Source organism: Polyodon spathula, chromosome 23, assembly GCF_017654505.1.
Source record: "Polyodon spathula isolate WHYD16114869_AA chromosome 23, ASM1765450v1, whole genome shotgun sequence".
NCBI lineage: Eukaryota > Metazoa > Chordata > Actinopteri > Acipenseriformes > Polyodontidae > Polyodon > Polyodon spathula.
Genome location: NC_054556.1, coordinates 12489480 through 12506458, shown reverse-complemented (window position 1 = coordinate 12506458; position 16979 = coordinate 12489480). Strand labels below are relative to the sequence as shown.

At 38.4% G+C, this 16979-nt stretch overlaps 1 protein-coding gene across 3 annotated transcripts in view; it reads right to left on the bottom strand.

Moving 5' to 3' along the window:
• The window catches only part of LOC121298169 (laminin subunit beta-2-like), an 81072-nt gene that overhangs the window by 57921 nt on the left and 6172 nt on the right, over positions 1–16979 (bottom strand). For 2 of the 3 annotated variants that reach the window (XM_041225083.1, XM_041225085.1), the window contains exon 2: positions 3224–3295. In XM_041225083.1, the coding sequence (XP_041081017.1) occupies positions 3224–3287 (64 nt within the window). In that variant the 5' untranslated portion in view covers positions 3288–3295. Of the gene's footprint in view, positions 1–3223; positions 3296–8676; positions 8759–16979 lie in introns of those variants that run through there. The other variant, XM_041225086.1, reaches the window with a different exon arrangement.

Sequence of the window (16979 nt, the reverse complement as noted above, 5' to 3'; positions counted from 1 at the left end):
TTTACAGAAAGAAACTAAATAGACTTATATGAATATACCCCAATGTGTAATCGTCCATGCAATGCTCTGTGTCACAGGCAGTCAAACGCCATCATCAGAGTCAATATTGTATGTACTTCACAGGGTTTTCACCCACATCTATTCAAAACACGTGTGGGTACAACATAACCTACACATTCATGGGAATATTTGTTTTACACCAAATGAAAATTTGCAATTCTGTTTTTAAAGAAAGTATGTAAGCATTGGCAAGCATTATAAAAAAAGAAGCATGGCAAAGCATTTTAAAACATAACGTAAAACCAATTTATAGTCTAGACATCATGTTTTGAAATCCAGATTCTCTTCAGACGCACACTTGATCCTGTGTTTTTCTTAATTCTGCACTACAGAGTTTGTGGAGACTCATACCTCTGGATATGTGTGGCATCCCTTAAGGCAAGCATACTCAAATCAGGAATGAGCTCTCTTGTATTTAGCAGCTGCTGCAGCGCCATACTGTAATGTACAATTCTCTGTGATGAAAAGGGGCCACTTCTGAAGTTGCCAAAAACGAATGACTGAGTAACTTTCTATGCAAACTGCATGTCTATGGTTACTCATTGATGAATTGGAAAAAAAGAAAGATGTCAAGCTCACAAGATACATTATCTAGGATCTTGTTTCAAACCTTTATTTCGAGATCACAAGATAAAAAAAAAGTTGAGATCCCGAGATCATTTATTTTTGGATCATGAGATCATGGGCGATTCTATCTCCTCATCAATTTAGTTTTTGTCCTTACCGAGCCACCATACATTCTGATCAGGGTTCTGTATTACAGAAAAGCTGATTAACGACCAGCAAGATGACAAACACACTATGTCAATTGTGTTAACTGTAGCCATAGCTGCTGTTTCACTGACTGCTCAATATCAGCGTTATTCATCTCAAGGAAGACCTTGAAGTCCTGCTGTCCTTGCTCTTTTATATACCCTTCAAAGCTCAGTTTGTTGTGTATCATTTGGTGCCACTATCTCCCAGGGTTCGTTGTTGTGCACACATGCATATTGTAATATATAAAAGCTGTGTCTTCCTGGTGCAAGAACAAGGAACAAATATGATGACACTATGGGCCACTCTGGAGAACATTTGATTTTTCAATTTTTACCTCCAACTTCCCTGATGGAATCTCTCAGGTAATCCAGTAAGTAACTGAGGAATGGCACATACTCCTCCAGAACCATTAAAACATTTGCAGACTCCTCAAGCTGAATCAGTTCTGAAGACCCAACAACCTATTACCAATATGTTATACACCCCCCATGGATAAAGGCTGTGCATTCAGGGTTCCTCAGCATGCTGTAGTTGTGGGAGGGTTTCCAACTATATACAAGTAACAGCTAATGGCTTGAGTGTATTAACATGTTTTGCAGCTCTTGAACCAGTAACTGGTTCTCTAATACCTAAATACAAAAATACAAACTACTATTTACCCAGAAGTCCTTCTTCTCAAGATTCTGTCAGTTTTCACAAGCTGTAATCCACTGGCTTCTTCCTTGTCCATGTGTTCCAATAAACTCTCCCACTTGCCAGAGCAGAGCTGCACTGCGCTAATGAAGGTGGAACACCTGTCCTTTCTACTCTGTGCCAGAGTCAAACACGGAACTCCTTCTCCCTAGCATGCAGTGCCACTGCCATAACGACTGACCTTCCACATTGATCTTCTGCAATGTACCTTCTACATCGACAGCAGTGTCCATGTGAAGTCTAATCAAATTCAGACAAACAGTTCCCAAGATGTAGTTCACCATGAGCGAGATAACCTCAAGACGCTGTGCTAGTGAGTGTGTGGCCAATAGCTATCGTCTTTTTACTTAATTTTTTTGTGTGTTTTACTCACAGTCTGGCTTCACTTTGCTCTCACTAAGTCACCAGTTCTGGTATCTGAGAAGAACACACAAAAAATAACTCATTAACCTTATACTTTCGATGCTTCAGTGTAACAAAAACATGAAAAATGCCAAACACTATCTCCTTCTGCCTCCTCCCATGCTTTGTGTCTTTGTTCCCTGTTGTCTCTCCTCACTTTCCTCTAATGTGATTCGACCTCTGAATCAAACCCTGCAAAGTGGGACCCATCACTTGCCAGAGAAGCCTGGCTCCCACTGGGTGACATTTTATATTAACACACGGCAAGGATGCCTCGCTGCATGACAATTCACACGGGCCGCCATGCTGCAAACAAAGAGAATCCAAAAGACTGTAATGAATTAAGTGGAAAGAAAGTTTCAACTGATTTCCAGAGGAAAAACTAAATCAGATATGCCTACAGAACTCTGGAGCGATTTTTCCCAGTCGTATAGCGCTGTCCCAGTGGCAGTCTTTAAGTACTCCCTCTCTGCGTATTATAATGATGTTGGGGAGATCTGATAAAGACATAAAAAAAAAAAAAAAACAGGGACTGCCAACAGATCCCAGAGATGAAATTACATTATTACATCATCTTGTCACAATTTGCTTTAGTTATACATATGTACTGTATACAATGCATACACTGTTTTGCATAGTTTGAAGTGAAAACAAATGCTGTTCTTAATAGCAGTCAGACATACATGCCCACTTCTGTATTAAAAGAATTCCAGCAATGAGTCTATGAAACGGTGACTGCCAAGACTAGTACAAGGCTCAGTGGAAATCTCCATTTTGGAAGCAACATGAAAAATAAATGCGTTGTCCTGCATTAGTAGGAAAAGGCTAGCATTTTGGGTACCACTGAACTTATTGCTTATGATTGGTGTTGGATATTTTTTTGAAGAGGAAGCAATCAACTATTCGGTAAAATGAGGGTAAATATGTGTTTGTATTCATCTGTCCGAATTAACGTGGTGGGCTGAGTATCAACCCTGTGTGTAATAGAGAAAGCTTGCACTGCACTTGTATCCCCTGCTGTCAGTCCTTCACCTTTTTATTATTATTTATTAGTCATTTAGCAGACACTTTTATCCAAAGAAACTTACAGAGACTAGGTGGCGGACTACGCATCAACATCTGCTGCTGCAGAATAGGACCTCAGTTTTACGTCTCATCCAAAGGACGGAGCTCAAGGAGGTTAAGTGACTTGCTCATTGTCACACACAGTGAGTCAGTGGCTGAGCTGAAAACAGCTGAAAAAGTCATCATCACAAACTATTGTAATGCATACAGTAAAAACTGGAGAGAAAGTCTGTGCAAACACACTTACCCTGCATAACGATGCCAGCGAGCAGGGCCATCCTGAGCCTCTGAGGACTATAGCAGGTCCCCATTCAAGAATCTGAAAAACAGGAGGTAATGAAAGGATGTAGACTGGTTATTGCTTGATTATTACTGTCTCTATATTGATAGTATTCAGAAGAAACTCCCAGCAGCATCTTAGACAACTGAAGGTGAGTGGGTGTCCAATCCCCAAGCCAACTGTCTTTTTACACCCAGGAGCTTGGCAGCGAGATACCTGACTCTGGAGGACAATTATTTATATCATCTAAATATACCTTTAGCACTAAGAGTGCTATGGGAACAGGTTTCTTCTTTTGCTTGCAAAACAGCAGATTTAGTTTCTGAAATCACTACCAACAATAAAAATATTCATCAACATTAAAATAAGCAACCTGTTATTCATAGTTCAGTACTTCTGTCAGTATAGTATTGTAAAATCAGAGGGCTAGAGCCTTAATTAAAGCTTCTCATTGTCTTTCACTGCTACAGGGCCGGAATTGCATCTCGTCCAGGTCAATAAGTTAAATGAATTTGGTGGTCCCCAGCAGACAGCAGTCCACTACACAAAACCTCTACACACTTTAGCACAGTTGTCAGTCTTAACAGAGGGCCAGGTGTGAAAAATACTGTAATTAGCACCCATATGTGTATTTGCATTCTTCTAATGCTAATGCAACACATTAACAGTTCTTTATCCTAGTTCATCATGTATTATTTACTATGCTTCACAAAATGTTATCCATGCGGGACTATAAATACTGTACAGGTAGCTACGGTTTTACCACAGTTTACCACAGTAAACTTTAAGAACGATCCATGTAATTGCTAATATAAAAGGTTGCTACTTGTGCAATGTGCTATGAATTGCAGTCAGTCATTAGCAAAGCACATGTGGGTAACAAGAATCAGGAAATAAGAGGAGAGTCCCCAGGAGATAATATCCTAGGCTTCTACTGTGTAGTTCATGTCTGGGTTCAGAATATTTATATTACTAAGTTATAAGAGAATATTTCTTAGTTTGGTTTAGATTTGACTGATTTTAAATGTAGAGAAAGGGACGTGGGTAGTTAGAGTATATTAACAGAATGAACAGTAATGCATATTTAAATGGAAGATAGTAAAGGAGCATCCTGTATAATTGGTACCATTTTCTTTTTTTCTTTTTTTTTTTAAATTTCTGCAATTTCTGTGTAGATACTCCTGGAGCCATGGACAATGCTAGAACCCTTTTCAGTTCAGTCAGGAAACTCATGCCATGACTAGATAACAAGACTACATGATACACATTTTACACTACAGTCTTTGTCTTAGCTATTCGATTGGTATTGGAAGCATCTAAATATGCTTGATGTTCATGTGATTTGATCTACGGTTAAAGTGAGTTCCCTGCCAGAAACGCCTATTTGCTTAATTGGATGAATCGATACCCTGCGAGTGGCTCACAGCTATAATGGCAAGCAGGTTTCTGTGAGGGGTAGAGAATGTGTTCACCTACAACTTAAACCCATTACCTTTGGAGGAATAGGATTGTTAACAAGCTTTCTTACTGATGTGTGAATTGGAACCAGATTGAGAAGCACCGCTGCTTCAGCTTGATTTCTCTGTGTGTGAGCTACAGGGATTTAAAAATCAAACACGTCACCCAGAATTAAATGTTCTTAATACTGTTTAATGCCATTTAACAGAACAGCAATTGTATATCTTGGTTAATTACATCCTTCTAACAATCCTGGCATTTAACAGCACTGGTGATACAAGCTGAAATAGCTTTCACATCTTGGCAACATTGGGTGTCAGACACGTTGCCTGCTGAATTCATAATTATTGGAATATAAACAGTAAACAGGATTTAGATTGTGTAATACAACAGCATCACGTCTACAGGTTTCTGAAGTTCTAAATTATACAACACAAAAACACAAATCACCCCAAATAGTATCCAGCAGTATTGAGAATGCACATCTTGAAGGGTCCTTTCTAAAAATTTCCCACAGTACAACCAATTCAAAGCATAGTAAAGTCAATTTAAAAACATGGCAAACCATAGAAAACTATAATAAAGGCCAAGTATACAGAGCATGGGAAAACTGCAAAATGATCAGATTTACTGTGGTATAAGGGGTATGTCTAGAGCCTTGTGTTTTAGTGTTATACCAATGAGTTGCCTTTGTCATGCAGCTGCTGTTGTGTGCTGGCACAAAGTTCTCAGAAAGAGATGTTATGTCTCAGTGTCCCTCATCTGTATGGCTACATATACATCAGTCGACCAGATAATCAATCAGTCAATACACTAGTTGGTCTCCAAGTGATGGAAACAGTTGCTGTTGGAATTCACATTGTCAAGCAGCAGAGCTTGGTGTTCCTAACCCCCAGATATCTGGTGATGTGAATGGGAAGGCCCAGGGTTTGAACTTTGCTTGACTACTCTGTGAATAAATTCCAGGTCCCTGGTTTTGTGGTCACTGACAAAAATGGCTCAAATTCAGCTACATCATCCATTTCAGCAAGCCATTAATGTGATACACTACGTATCAAAACACAAGCTCCTGCGCTGTGCCTGTGACTTTTTAATTCACTTTTTACATTTTTTTTTCACTGTTTATACTGTGTTTATACAACAGCCAGCTACTGTTGTCCTACTGTTTTCTACAGCGGTCAGACAATCTATTATAACCACCCCTTTCTAAAACAACTGCATACTAATGAACCACGTGTTATAATAACAGCCAGAAGTTTAAAGTGGGGACAAGATTGATTATAAACCACTGTTCTAAAACAAACTGCATACACTTAATGAACCAGGAGTCATTATTGAGGGAACAACTTGCCTTACGGAGGAAGAGACCAAATTAACTGAACCCTGAGAATGGTTATCACTGTGGGTGACGTTGCCATTAGCGTACCAACGCTATCATCCATTAAGAACAGTATAGCTCTGTTAGGAAACTTAACATGGTACAATAATACAGGCAGTAGCAAATGGGGTTATGAAATATTTTCCATGCTTGAATTAAACAATCATTGCTGACACGTAGCCATATGCTACCCTTTGCAATTCAAGCACAATTTTGCTTTAATATATATATATATATATATATATATATATATATATATATATATATATATATATGTGTGTATGTGTGTGTGTGTGTGTGTGTATATATGTGTGTGTGTATATATATATATATATATATATATATATATATTATATTTGTTTAGAGGCATTGGCCTATCTGAAGCCAGGAAGACAGGAATAGAAAATATATATTGGTATACGACTGCAAACTATTCAGAACAATACATGAACTCTCACTACCTACAGTATAGTTATTTCTAGTATCGTACAGTTAAAAGTGTTTTCAAGTCCTTGGGAGCCACAGTTGTAGAGTATACAGGGGTTGTCTTTCCACTGAACTGTCTAACTGTCTGGGGACTGAGTAATCCAGTTTGTAAAGAATAATCTATTAGGCACACATGACTTCTTCTGTCAAAGTCAGGAACCGCTCCCTCCCCTCCCCATGTGGCACAGTCAATGGCTTCACCCACACAAGCGTGGGGAAATTCTGAAAAGATTTAATAAAGAACACACACCTAACAAAATAATTTCAGATATGTTTAGTCTCATATTTTCTAGTATAAAATACAGGTAAATCAGCAATTTGTTAATGAACGGAGCACTGCTTTTTCAATGAATCATGTGTTTTCCATGCCCCTAAACTCTTCATGAAACCTCTTGAAGTCGAATCCAGTGATGGAGCAGAAGTGCAGCATTAAGAGAATGACAGGGAGGAATTCCTAATTTTCGTTCACTAATACCTTCCAATGAATGTACCAAGCGTCTTTTATAAAGAACAATGTGACATCTATAAAGAGAGATATCAAGCAAGATTTACTGTAAGTATATTGTTACCCCTGTGCACTACATTACACTTTTATAAGATCTATTTAGCACTTATAAAGTGTTAATAAAGTATTTTGATATTACAACTGGTGCTGGCAATCTGACATATTCCAACCAGTGCCAGTCTGTTTATCTTGGAGGCCCTGCCTGAATTTGTAGATCTCTATTAGACCACTGTTCTTCTATGGAGACAAGCTTCCAGTACTGTAACCAGTGTAGATTCCACAGGAGGTTGCCTGGCACTTGATCACTTAATATCAAAATTCAACACCTTCAATTTCACCTTCAGAGTTCATTAAAGGGCCTTCAGATATTCGGTACTTTTCCCTTCTGTGAATGGCAGTGAATTGGTACATTGGCTCAGTGATTTTGCAGTACTGTATATACGGCTTTTCCCTTTGCTTGCACCATGCTTGTTGTCCCCCTAGCCGTGCTTTCTGTAGACTACGCTGTGCTAGGCTTTCACCATGTTAATGTTGAGAAGATTATGTTAGCTCTGATCCCCTCTGATCACACATTGATCGATCAAAGCTCACATTCTCATAGCCTGCATGCCCCTTTTCTTTTTGAATAGCCTATGTGACTGTGATGGAAGCAGACACACACAAATTGAATGTGAGAACAGCCTGGCTGGAAAGCTCTTGTGCATCAAACTAAAACAGAGTTTAAATAGCTGCAGGGATTAAACCTACATAATCTCACCAACGTTAACAGAGTAGAAGCCTGGCAAAGGGCAGCATACAGAAAGCATGTCAAAGAGACAAGCAAGCATGGTACAATCATGGGGAAAAGTTGTGTAACTGCAAAGCTACAGGGCTAATTTACCATGCTGTACCCTTCTATGGGATCCTTCAGTTCCTGCAAGGGGTGATATAAGCTTTTAATAAAAACTGTATTTTTTCATACAGAAGGATACTTCCCATAAAATGATAACAGCATTTGCCATCGGGTTTCAATAAAAAAAAAAAAAAAAAACAATTCTTTATAAGCAGTTTTGTTTTAATTGATGTGAATTTTATGAGGTAGAAGTAGTTCCTGCTGTCAGGATGTCCCATGAAACATGCTTGGATCTCATCGGACTAGTCCTGAACAAATAACTTCTAATAAATTAATAAAATAATAAACTTAACATGGTACAATTATACATGCAGTGACTAAAGGTATAGATAGATAGATAGAGATAGATAGATAGATAGATAGATAGATAGATAGATAGATAGATAGATAGACAGACGAAGCATATTAAGACTTCTGATATTTAGAACATTGCATGAAACATAAAAGGTAAATATTCTCAGAAATTACAAAAAGAGAAAACTGAGTCATTAAAGAAAGAAAAGGCCTGAAAACGAAGGATTAAATGAAGAAAAACCAATTACACAGGCAGTACAAAAACAGCGTATATTTAAAGTAAGGAAAATATATTAAATTAAAACCCATTCAAATAATGAAAATAAAATATATATGAATAATTTAAAATAACTTCAGGAGCAGTTCTGCAGCAACTGAAAATAAAATGTAAAAGGTACAGTACTCACAGCATGAGCAGTGGAGAGACTTTGGGGTTCCAAGCTGATACACACACTTTCTGAATTTTCACATTCAGTGTGTGAAAAAAAAAAAAAAAGAAAAAAACTGCTAGCATACTGGTCAAGGCAAGTCAGTGTGAAAACAAACAGAATAACAGCAGCCAATCGGCAGGCTAAGATATTTTTCTAAATGGAGTAATGGGGCAAATGGATGACTAATTCTCATTCAAATTGGGATCTGTCACACTGAAAGCACTGTATGAAAGGACGACTCTGGTTTCTAGGCAGGCGGAATGTAGCTGTCTATTCTTTGGGCCATACAGCCAAACAGACAGGGCTGGCAGGCAGGTTTTGTGCAAGCTTAGAAAAAAAAAAACAAATAAAAAACTGCACCTCTTTGCACTGAACTTAGGAGAACTTCAGGCTTTACAATCAACTCTTCCAGTTCATTTTCCAAAGATGGGGTCACGGCAAAATGATTTTCATAACTGATTTAATCAATGGTAATATTTAGAACAGTTTCAAGGCATTCAGTTATACTGGTACACTGGGATTCTCACTGGGATTGACAGGGAAACTCAAGTGCATGACTTACTAGGCTGTTCCTGATTAGTTCGGTCTCAGTTAAGAGTATCACAAGGACAAGCAAAGGAAAGGGGCATCATGGCAGGTTTCTAAGACAGCACTGTTGTTTTGTCCTCCACAGGGGAGGAATCAATCGCAAATATTTTCCACTTTAAACAGGGTAATTAGTTAACATGGATGGTTCTGATAAAGGAACTGGACACACCTGCCATAACACTGCCAATAGGTTGCATGGCAACCTTTACAGCACTGAGGTATCTGGAAGGAGTTGAAATTGTTCTAGATATATCGATAGCCATTGCGTAAGTATAAGCCAGTAGAACGGACCAGAAAGTCGAAACTTTTAATAATTTGGTATTTTTTGAAGATAAAGGTGTCTGTTGATTACATTAACGAATACATCTCATGGATGACATGTGCGTTTAAGTATGGGCTACATATTGCAGTTATCCAAAGCTACCCCAAGCCAATTCCACTGGAAAAGAAACAAAACTTTGGTTGCGTTGACTTGTGTGGGAGAATTGCATAACACTGCTGTTGTAGTTCACTTTCATTTTTCTATGAAACAGTAAATTAGCCTGGTTGGAACAAACAGGTAGCGTGTGAGTCTGTCAGACAAACTCATGCACGGAAATATCTTTGAGCCTTTGTGTGAAACCACGATTGCTAGGTTATAGACAAAAGTTATATGGTGATGTGATGTGGTTGTGTATGTGTCATGCTGGATGATTAAGCCCTAAGAGAGCTGTGTTCTTCTATTTCAAGAACAGTTATACTGCTTTGCCTTTAGAGGCCACAGTATGCTTTCAATTAACAATAGAGTTGGCATAGCCTGATTACCTCTTCTCTTAAAGTTTAAGTGCCATTGGTGTGTTGTGCTGGCATGCTAGACTGCCCCTGATGCAGGTAAGATGTGCTGTAGTACACTGCCAAGCACCTATTTCTGTCTCAGCTCTAAACAGCCATGTCTGCTTTTTAACAAAATCCACAAAACATAATAAAACATGCAGTGGTAATGCAATGAACTTGGATCAAATATTGAACTTCTACGGTACCGATATGCTATATTATTTGTACACCAAAATCTGAAAGTCCTACACTGTGGCATCATTCATGGCTTTTACCATTGTAGCTACCCATATGCTACCACTACACCTTACTATAATATCACTGGATTGCCGTTGTTGCAGTGCTACAACATTGCCATAGAAGACGGTTTGTTAGAAGACTTTGGGCTACATTCTCCAAGCTAAAAGAAAGGAACATACTAACTTCAACTGAACACAAAAACAATGGACTGTTTATTTCTGGTTTGCTAATGACAATTTTGAGTAGCTTTGAGATTGTAGCTTTTGTTAGAGCATTTAACAACATTGGAGAATCATCCAGGTATGCATCAAACACTTATAATAATAATAATAATAATAATAATAATAATAATAAATAATAATAATAATAATAATAATAATTATTATTATTATTATTATTATTATTATTATTATTATTATTATAGCAGACATCTGTGGTTATCCTATAAATACCCATAAATATAAGTGTTTGATGAAACCCATGGTGATTCACCACTGCAGGAAAATGCTCTAAAAGGTATTGACTGTATAATTTGGCCAATTCAGTCCTTTACCATAACAACAGATAGCAGTGTTGGGGTGAAATGTATTGGTAAGCTTTAAAACTCTATTGCACAGCTTAACTTTAAGAAACCCTAGCAAAGCACCTCTGTAAAGGTATCTTGGCTGACTTTCTAAGAAGCCTACATTACATTCTTAAAATTCCCCCCTGCTTTCCATTTTTAAAGAGGCCATTGCTTTCTGGCAAAGTGCACTTGTCTAATAATTTTACTATTGGAAACAAAAAAGCATTCACACAGCATGCCTAAGATGTAAACCTTGCAGACAGGAACATAAGAAACTTCCACTGCATTAAAATCCTGTCTGGATAATTGAGCTATTTTGCCCATATAGAAAACAAACAACCAAGTCACCTCAACCCAGAGACTGAATTGCTGTCTTGCATTTTGCCCAGGTTTTTTAAACATGCTGCTGCTGGTTTTGATTTTGCTTTATTGGTTTAGCAGTTGGTGTTTAAATTTGTGAGCACAGATCAGAACAAATGTAAAGAAGGTCCGGTGCAAAGCACACATGATGGGCTCCAAGTGCAAACTTTGCAATTAACTTTCATGAGCAAAGTCTCAAGTTCTAAATGTGCTTGCAGGTTAATTTAGAAACAGAAACTCTGGGATACTTTCCTAGCTTCTCTCCCCTGTGGGCAAGTCATCTATTACTCAAAAGTTGCTTCTGCTGCTCTGGCATGCTGTACTGCTTTATGAAAGACTGTTTAACCCCTGAATGCTGCCACTAAGACAATGATAGATCAGTTGCCCTAAAAACTGTGCAAGTGAGAAAAGGTGTGACCGTGAGACCATCACATGGTAACTGATTTAATATTGACTATTACAATACAGATGTACCATGCAAGTTTACTTTGGTACGTGTTTATAAGGGTGACTATTTATTTAGTCATAGCAGTGCTGTCCTTTTGCAAAGTTCTGAAAGGGTTAAAGTATATTACCATTTTCATGGTTTAGTGTAGCCTAATATAAAGTTATACAGTCTGGTGACAACATTTCATGTAATGCAGATGATCCCGTTTCCTAGGTGATTGTCCATTTTAACCTTTTTCAAGTCAACTGGGAAAACTGGAGGCTTTCAATAGGTTATTTATTTGTGAATCACAACATATCACATGCCTCAGTATGCATGTCGGAACCCGCAAAAGCTGATTCAGTTCATGTCTGAAGGTCTGAATAAGTCTTCAAATATATGGTTGTCTGTTACTATTTATATTTTTGGAAGTGCTTATCAATGGAAGTGTAAAACAGAAATATCAGTGACAAAAAAACTAAAGTACCTTTACTTGCTTGAAATCTTTGCTCAGATGTATTAAGCGTTTGCTCCGGTTTTAGATTTGCACCATGTTTTCAAGGGCACAAGTTCCTTGATTAAGTGTTAATAAAACAGGCTTAGCTCTATTTGCAAGCCATGCTTTTACTGTGCAAAATGGGTCAGATTAAGGGAATTATTTTGCTAGCTATAATTACTTTAAGGAGGTTCTTGAAGTCAGTACTGGGTGCAGGACAAGTTGACATACCTAGTCCTGTGACCTCTCTAGAGCAGGATTTTCACACATTGGCAAGGATAGGGTGTGACAGGCTGTGCAGCACCGACTTTAAAGATAAAAAGAGGACTTCGGTCTCCTGTGTAATCAGCCCCACACCCTTACAAAAGCACTACATCAATCAAAAAAAACAAAAAAAAAATGAAAAGAGAAAGAATCTTATTTTGCAGCACAGGTAAACCTTGGTAAGACCAGAATATTTACACAAGCTTATTGGCACTTCAAACACAGCTTTTTTTTCTGCCATTGGTATTGTATTACACCAGCAACAAAAGAGCCTGAATTTGAAAGGATGTTGCACAGCAACTGTGATAAAAACTGTACAAAAACAAAGCAGGGGATTGGGGACTCACACAGCACTGAGGAGACACAAGAAACAAGAAAGTTAAACATGCAATACACAACACTGATTGAAAGCATGTGTATGTAATACTTAAAGCACAGATTAACACCAAGCTCTTCAGGTACTGATGGCTGCCTATTTTTAGTTTTGTTATATAAATAGTATTTTTTAATTAGTGTACCTTATGTACTGCACGGTTGTTTGTAAAATGTCTGACTGAAAATGGAATGTGGCTCAGCCTTTCATCCTGGTGTGAACACTGAATCAATCAATGATTTAAATGAAAGGCTGCAGCACAACGTGCTGCAGACAGCTTTTACTGGAACACGTGCAGTGACTTGCAGGGATTTTTGTCATACGACTAAACCTTAATAATCTGATGCCCTTCGGCCATATCCAAGTACTGTGGTTAAATACATAGTTAAGTAGGATATGCAGTATACTGATGCTACTGTGTAATAGCGCTTATGTATGGCCAACTTTTACTACTTATTGCAGATATAGCAGGTTGCATTTTTGCTGCTTATCACGGACTCAGAGTTTTATAAAAGGCATCTTGTAACCAAATCATTTCTGTTCATTGGATTTCAGACCCCTTTGAACTAGAAACCCAAATACATCATCAGTAATGGCCAACGGAAAACAACATACATTATGATGTACACAGATTAACTGAATAACGCAAACCTATAAGGGTCCAAGCTATTTTATTACATTCTTCCCAATTTGAAATGCACCTCACGTAGTACCAACTCAGATCTCAGTGTCCACTGTCAATCTGTCTTCGTCTGTTGTCTGGGGTATAGCAGTGTCATTGTGGAGAGAACTAACCCTAGCATATTTTCATTCCAAGCTCTTGTGACAGCAAAGGTGAACGTAATGCTCACTATGGATCCCCAGGCAAGACTGCATAACCAGGATTTCAACCCCCACAAAGCATTTACTAGTGACGAGCAAGCAAGTGATGATCAGTCAGAACCTCTGATCAATTTCAATTTCTTAAAACATTTTCTCAGCTATAAGTTCATTAAATTGGGTCCACAGTCAAGTAGGAAAAGGTTGAAACCTTGGCTAACCTATTCACCAGCTTGATTTTGTATCACGTACCACTTCTGATTGAATGTTTGAAGTTCTGGATGCTCTCTGCTTAACCTGTATACTGTATTTTATAAACATTAACTATGGGGAATTTGCAGGATATCTTTGCAGTTTTGTTTTTTACTTTCCTTCTATTACGCTTGGTTAGGTTTTACCACAATTTGACTTCACAATACTGTAACATGCTTTCCCCAAGGTACTGTAAATATTGCAGTAAATGTTTATGAGATTGATTTTGTAGTTTCTAACATGGCAGCGTTGCAGCAGTAATGTGATACAAATGTAAATGTGTGCTCTTGTTAAGAAGAGCAGCTATTGTTTGTTGATTAACAATAGGCACTTCTTCCCTAACTGCTTCTACAATAGTTAACGCTTCCTAATAAATAGAATACAATTGTTTATGACAGACTCCTAGTAACGGTTAATGCAGGAGACACCGAATTTAACCAGATACACCTACCTGAAGAGACAGACCACTTTTACTACTCTTGTATAGCAGGATAGCTGCAGGGTATTAGAGATTACACTGCAACCTTACAGCAGGACCGCATGTACTACCTGTGGCAGGAGATACTGCAGCTTCCTAAGTGTCTAGCCAAGTCAAACCATCGCCCACAGCAAGTTCTTCTGACATTGACAAGTAGCAGCTAATTAAATCCTTTGAAATTTATTTAACTAGCTTCAATTTGCACTGTGCTCTTACCTATGATATTTGTAATTATTCTAAGTGATTCTGATTGCAATTAGAAACAACTGAGTGCGAACAGCTTTCAGATCTAGCAAGCTTCTATTTTGCACAGATGCCCGCTGGTACGTTGAAGTGCTTAACTGTGAATTAAATTTTAAATCAATCCAGCATGAAGACAGTCTAATCTACAACTAATCTGATAACACAAAAGGATACTTAAACATGCTTTCTGACGCTGGTCTTGAGACAAGCGAAATCATATGTCTGTGACAGGGCACCATAATGAAGGCTAATTCGCAGCTACCTGAGAGCAAATCAACAGGAAAGACATGATTGGTCCACAATTCTGTCATCAGCTGGATCCAAACAACTCCCTCAATCAAAACCAGCCAGTCAAACTGCCAACCCTGTTTCAGTTCTTTCCGCACCAGCCAATCCACTCCCTGCCATCTTGAATGATGCCCCGCCTCCAACAACAAGTTTCGAGTCCGACTCAATACTACACGGACTATTCAAGACCCCAGTAAATAAATAAGTTATCCAACTAATAATTTTAATAATAATAACTAACTAACTTATTAATCGTTACTCGTTTCTTCAGAAAAAACTACTTATTAGTGAATAAAAAGTAGAGCATTATATTACTCTTTATATCTCTTTCGCTTGGCTTGTCCTGTGAAACAGTTGTTGTGACCTTTGTTTACTATGTAACTGTATGTCTGGTAATTAAAATGTTTGTAGTATAACAAATACGCAATCTTAATAATGTACTGGATATAGCAAATAGTAAATTGTAATCCTTGCAATATATGCCACTTTGCACAAATCATAAGGAATGAAATAATAATAAAAAAAGAAACTTAAGTTACATAACAGCTTTTTATAATAGTGAGCATGGACAAAATGTATATAAAACAAAAGTAATATTATTACAGTAAGGTGATACTGAAGTAACAAGTTATCCTAGCTATGGCTATGTAGCGAGCTCCCACTTTGGGTCAAGTTTACTTTAGCACAACAGTGGATGTTGGATGTTGGCTTGCTCCCAGCCCCTGGAGCACAAAGGCCAGCCCTGCCGGGGTGGCTGTAGTGTCGTGGGGTGACTTTTTGCCACCCTAACCTGCGGGAACACCAGAGGCACCAGATCGACAGATTAGAACAGTGAGCATGCAACCCTGAACTCCATAGACTGTTTGACTCACCCTGCACACCACACGGCCACAGTATTACTCAGTATTGACAGTATTATTTAAAATCTACTGCAGTTAATGGTGACCTACTGTACTGATTCTCAGAAAGCAATTTCATGAAACATTTCATGTAATGTAGGCTGGTAGATTTTCTCCACGCCCAGATCGAGACGTTTCTTAAAACTTTAACTTACAAATTGCTAGTCTTTTTAACAGTTTCATCATTGCTCCAATAATACAATTCTAGAGAACATGTAAAATCAAAGTATACAGTATCCAACTGTGGCAGGAAATGGCTGAGCAGTGACGTCAGACCAGAAGAAGGATGAAGAACAACAAAGGTATCTGCAGTTTACAGGCGTGGCGTGCGCCGTTTATTAAATAACAAAAATTAAACGTGGATGGGCTTCCCATCCACGCTGCAAAAACAAAACACAAATGGCGCTGTCATACAATAAATAATAAATAAACAAAACACACACCGCTCGCCTTCATCTATATATATATCATCAATTCACATCAATAACATCAATTCTTCTAGGTACACTTGCACACAGTTTTTGAAGGAACTCGGCAGGTAGGTTGGCCCAAACATCTTGGAGAACTAGCCACAGTTCTTCTGTGGATTTAGGCAGCCTCAGTTGCTTCTCTCTCTTCATGTAATCTCAGACAGACTCGATGATGTTGAGATCAGGGCTCTGTGGGGGCCATACCATCACTTCCAGGACTCCTTGTTCTTCTTTACGCTGAAGATAGTTCTTAATGACTTTCGCTGTATGTTTGGGGTCATTGTCATGCTGCAGAATAAATTTGTGGCCAATCAGATGCCTCCCTGATGGTATTGCATGATGGATAAGTATTTGCCTGTACTTCTCAGCATTGAGGAGACCATTAATTCTGACCAAATCCCCAACTCTATTTGCAGAAATGCAGCCCCAAAGTTGCAAGGAACCTCCACCATGCTTCACTGTTGCCTGCCGACACTCATTCACGGACCGCTCTCCAGCCCTTCGGCGAACAAACTGCCTTCTGCTACAGCCAAATATTCCAAATTTTGACTCATCAGTCCAGAACACCTGCTGCCATTTTTCTGCACCCCAGTTCCTGTGTTTTCGTGCATAGTTGAATCGCTTGGCCTTGTTTCTACATAGGAGGTATGGCTTTTTGGCCGCAAGTCTTCCATGAAGGCCACCTCTGACCAGACTTCTCCGGA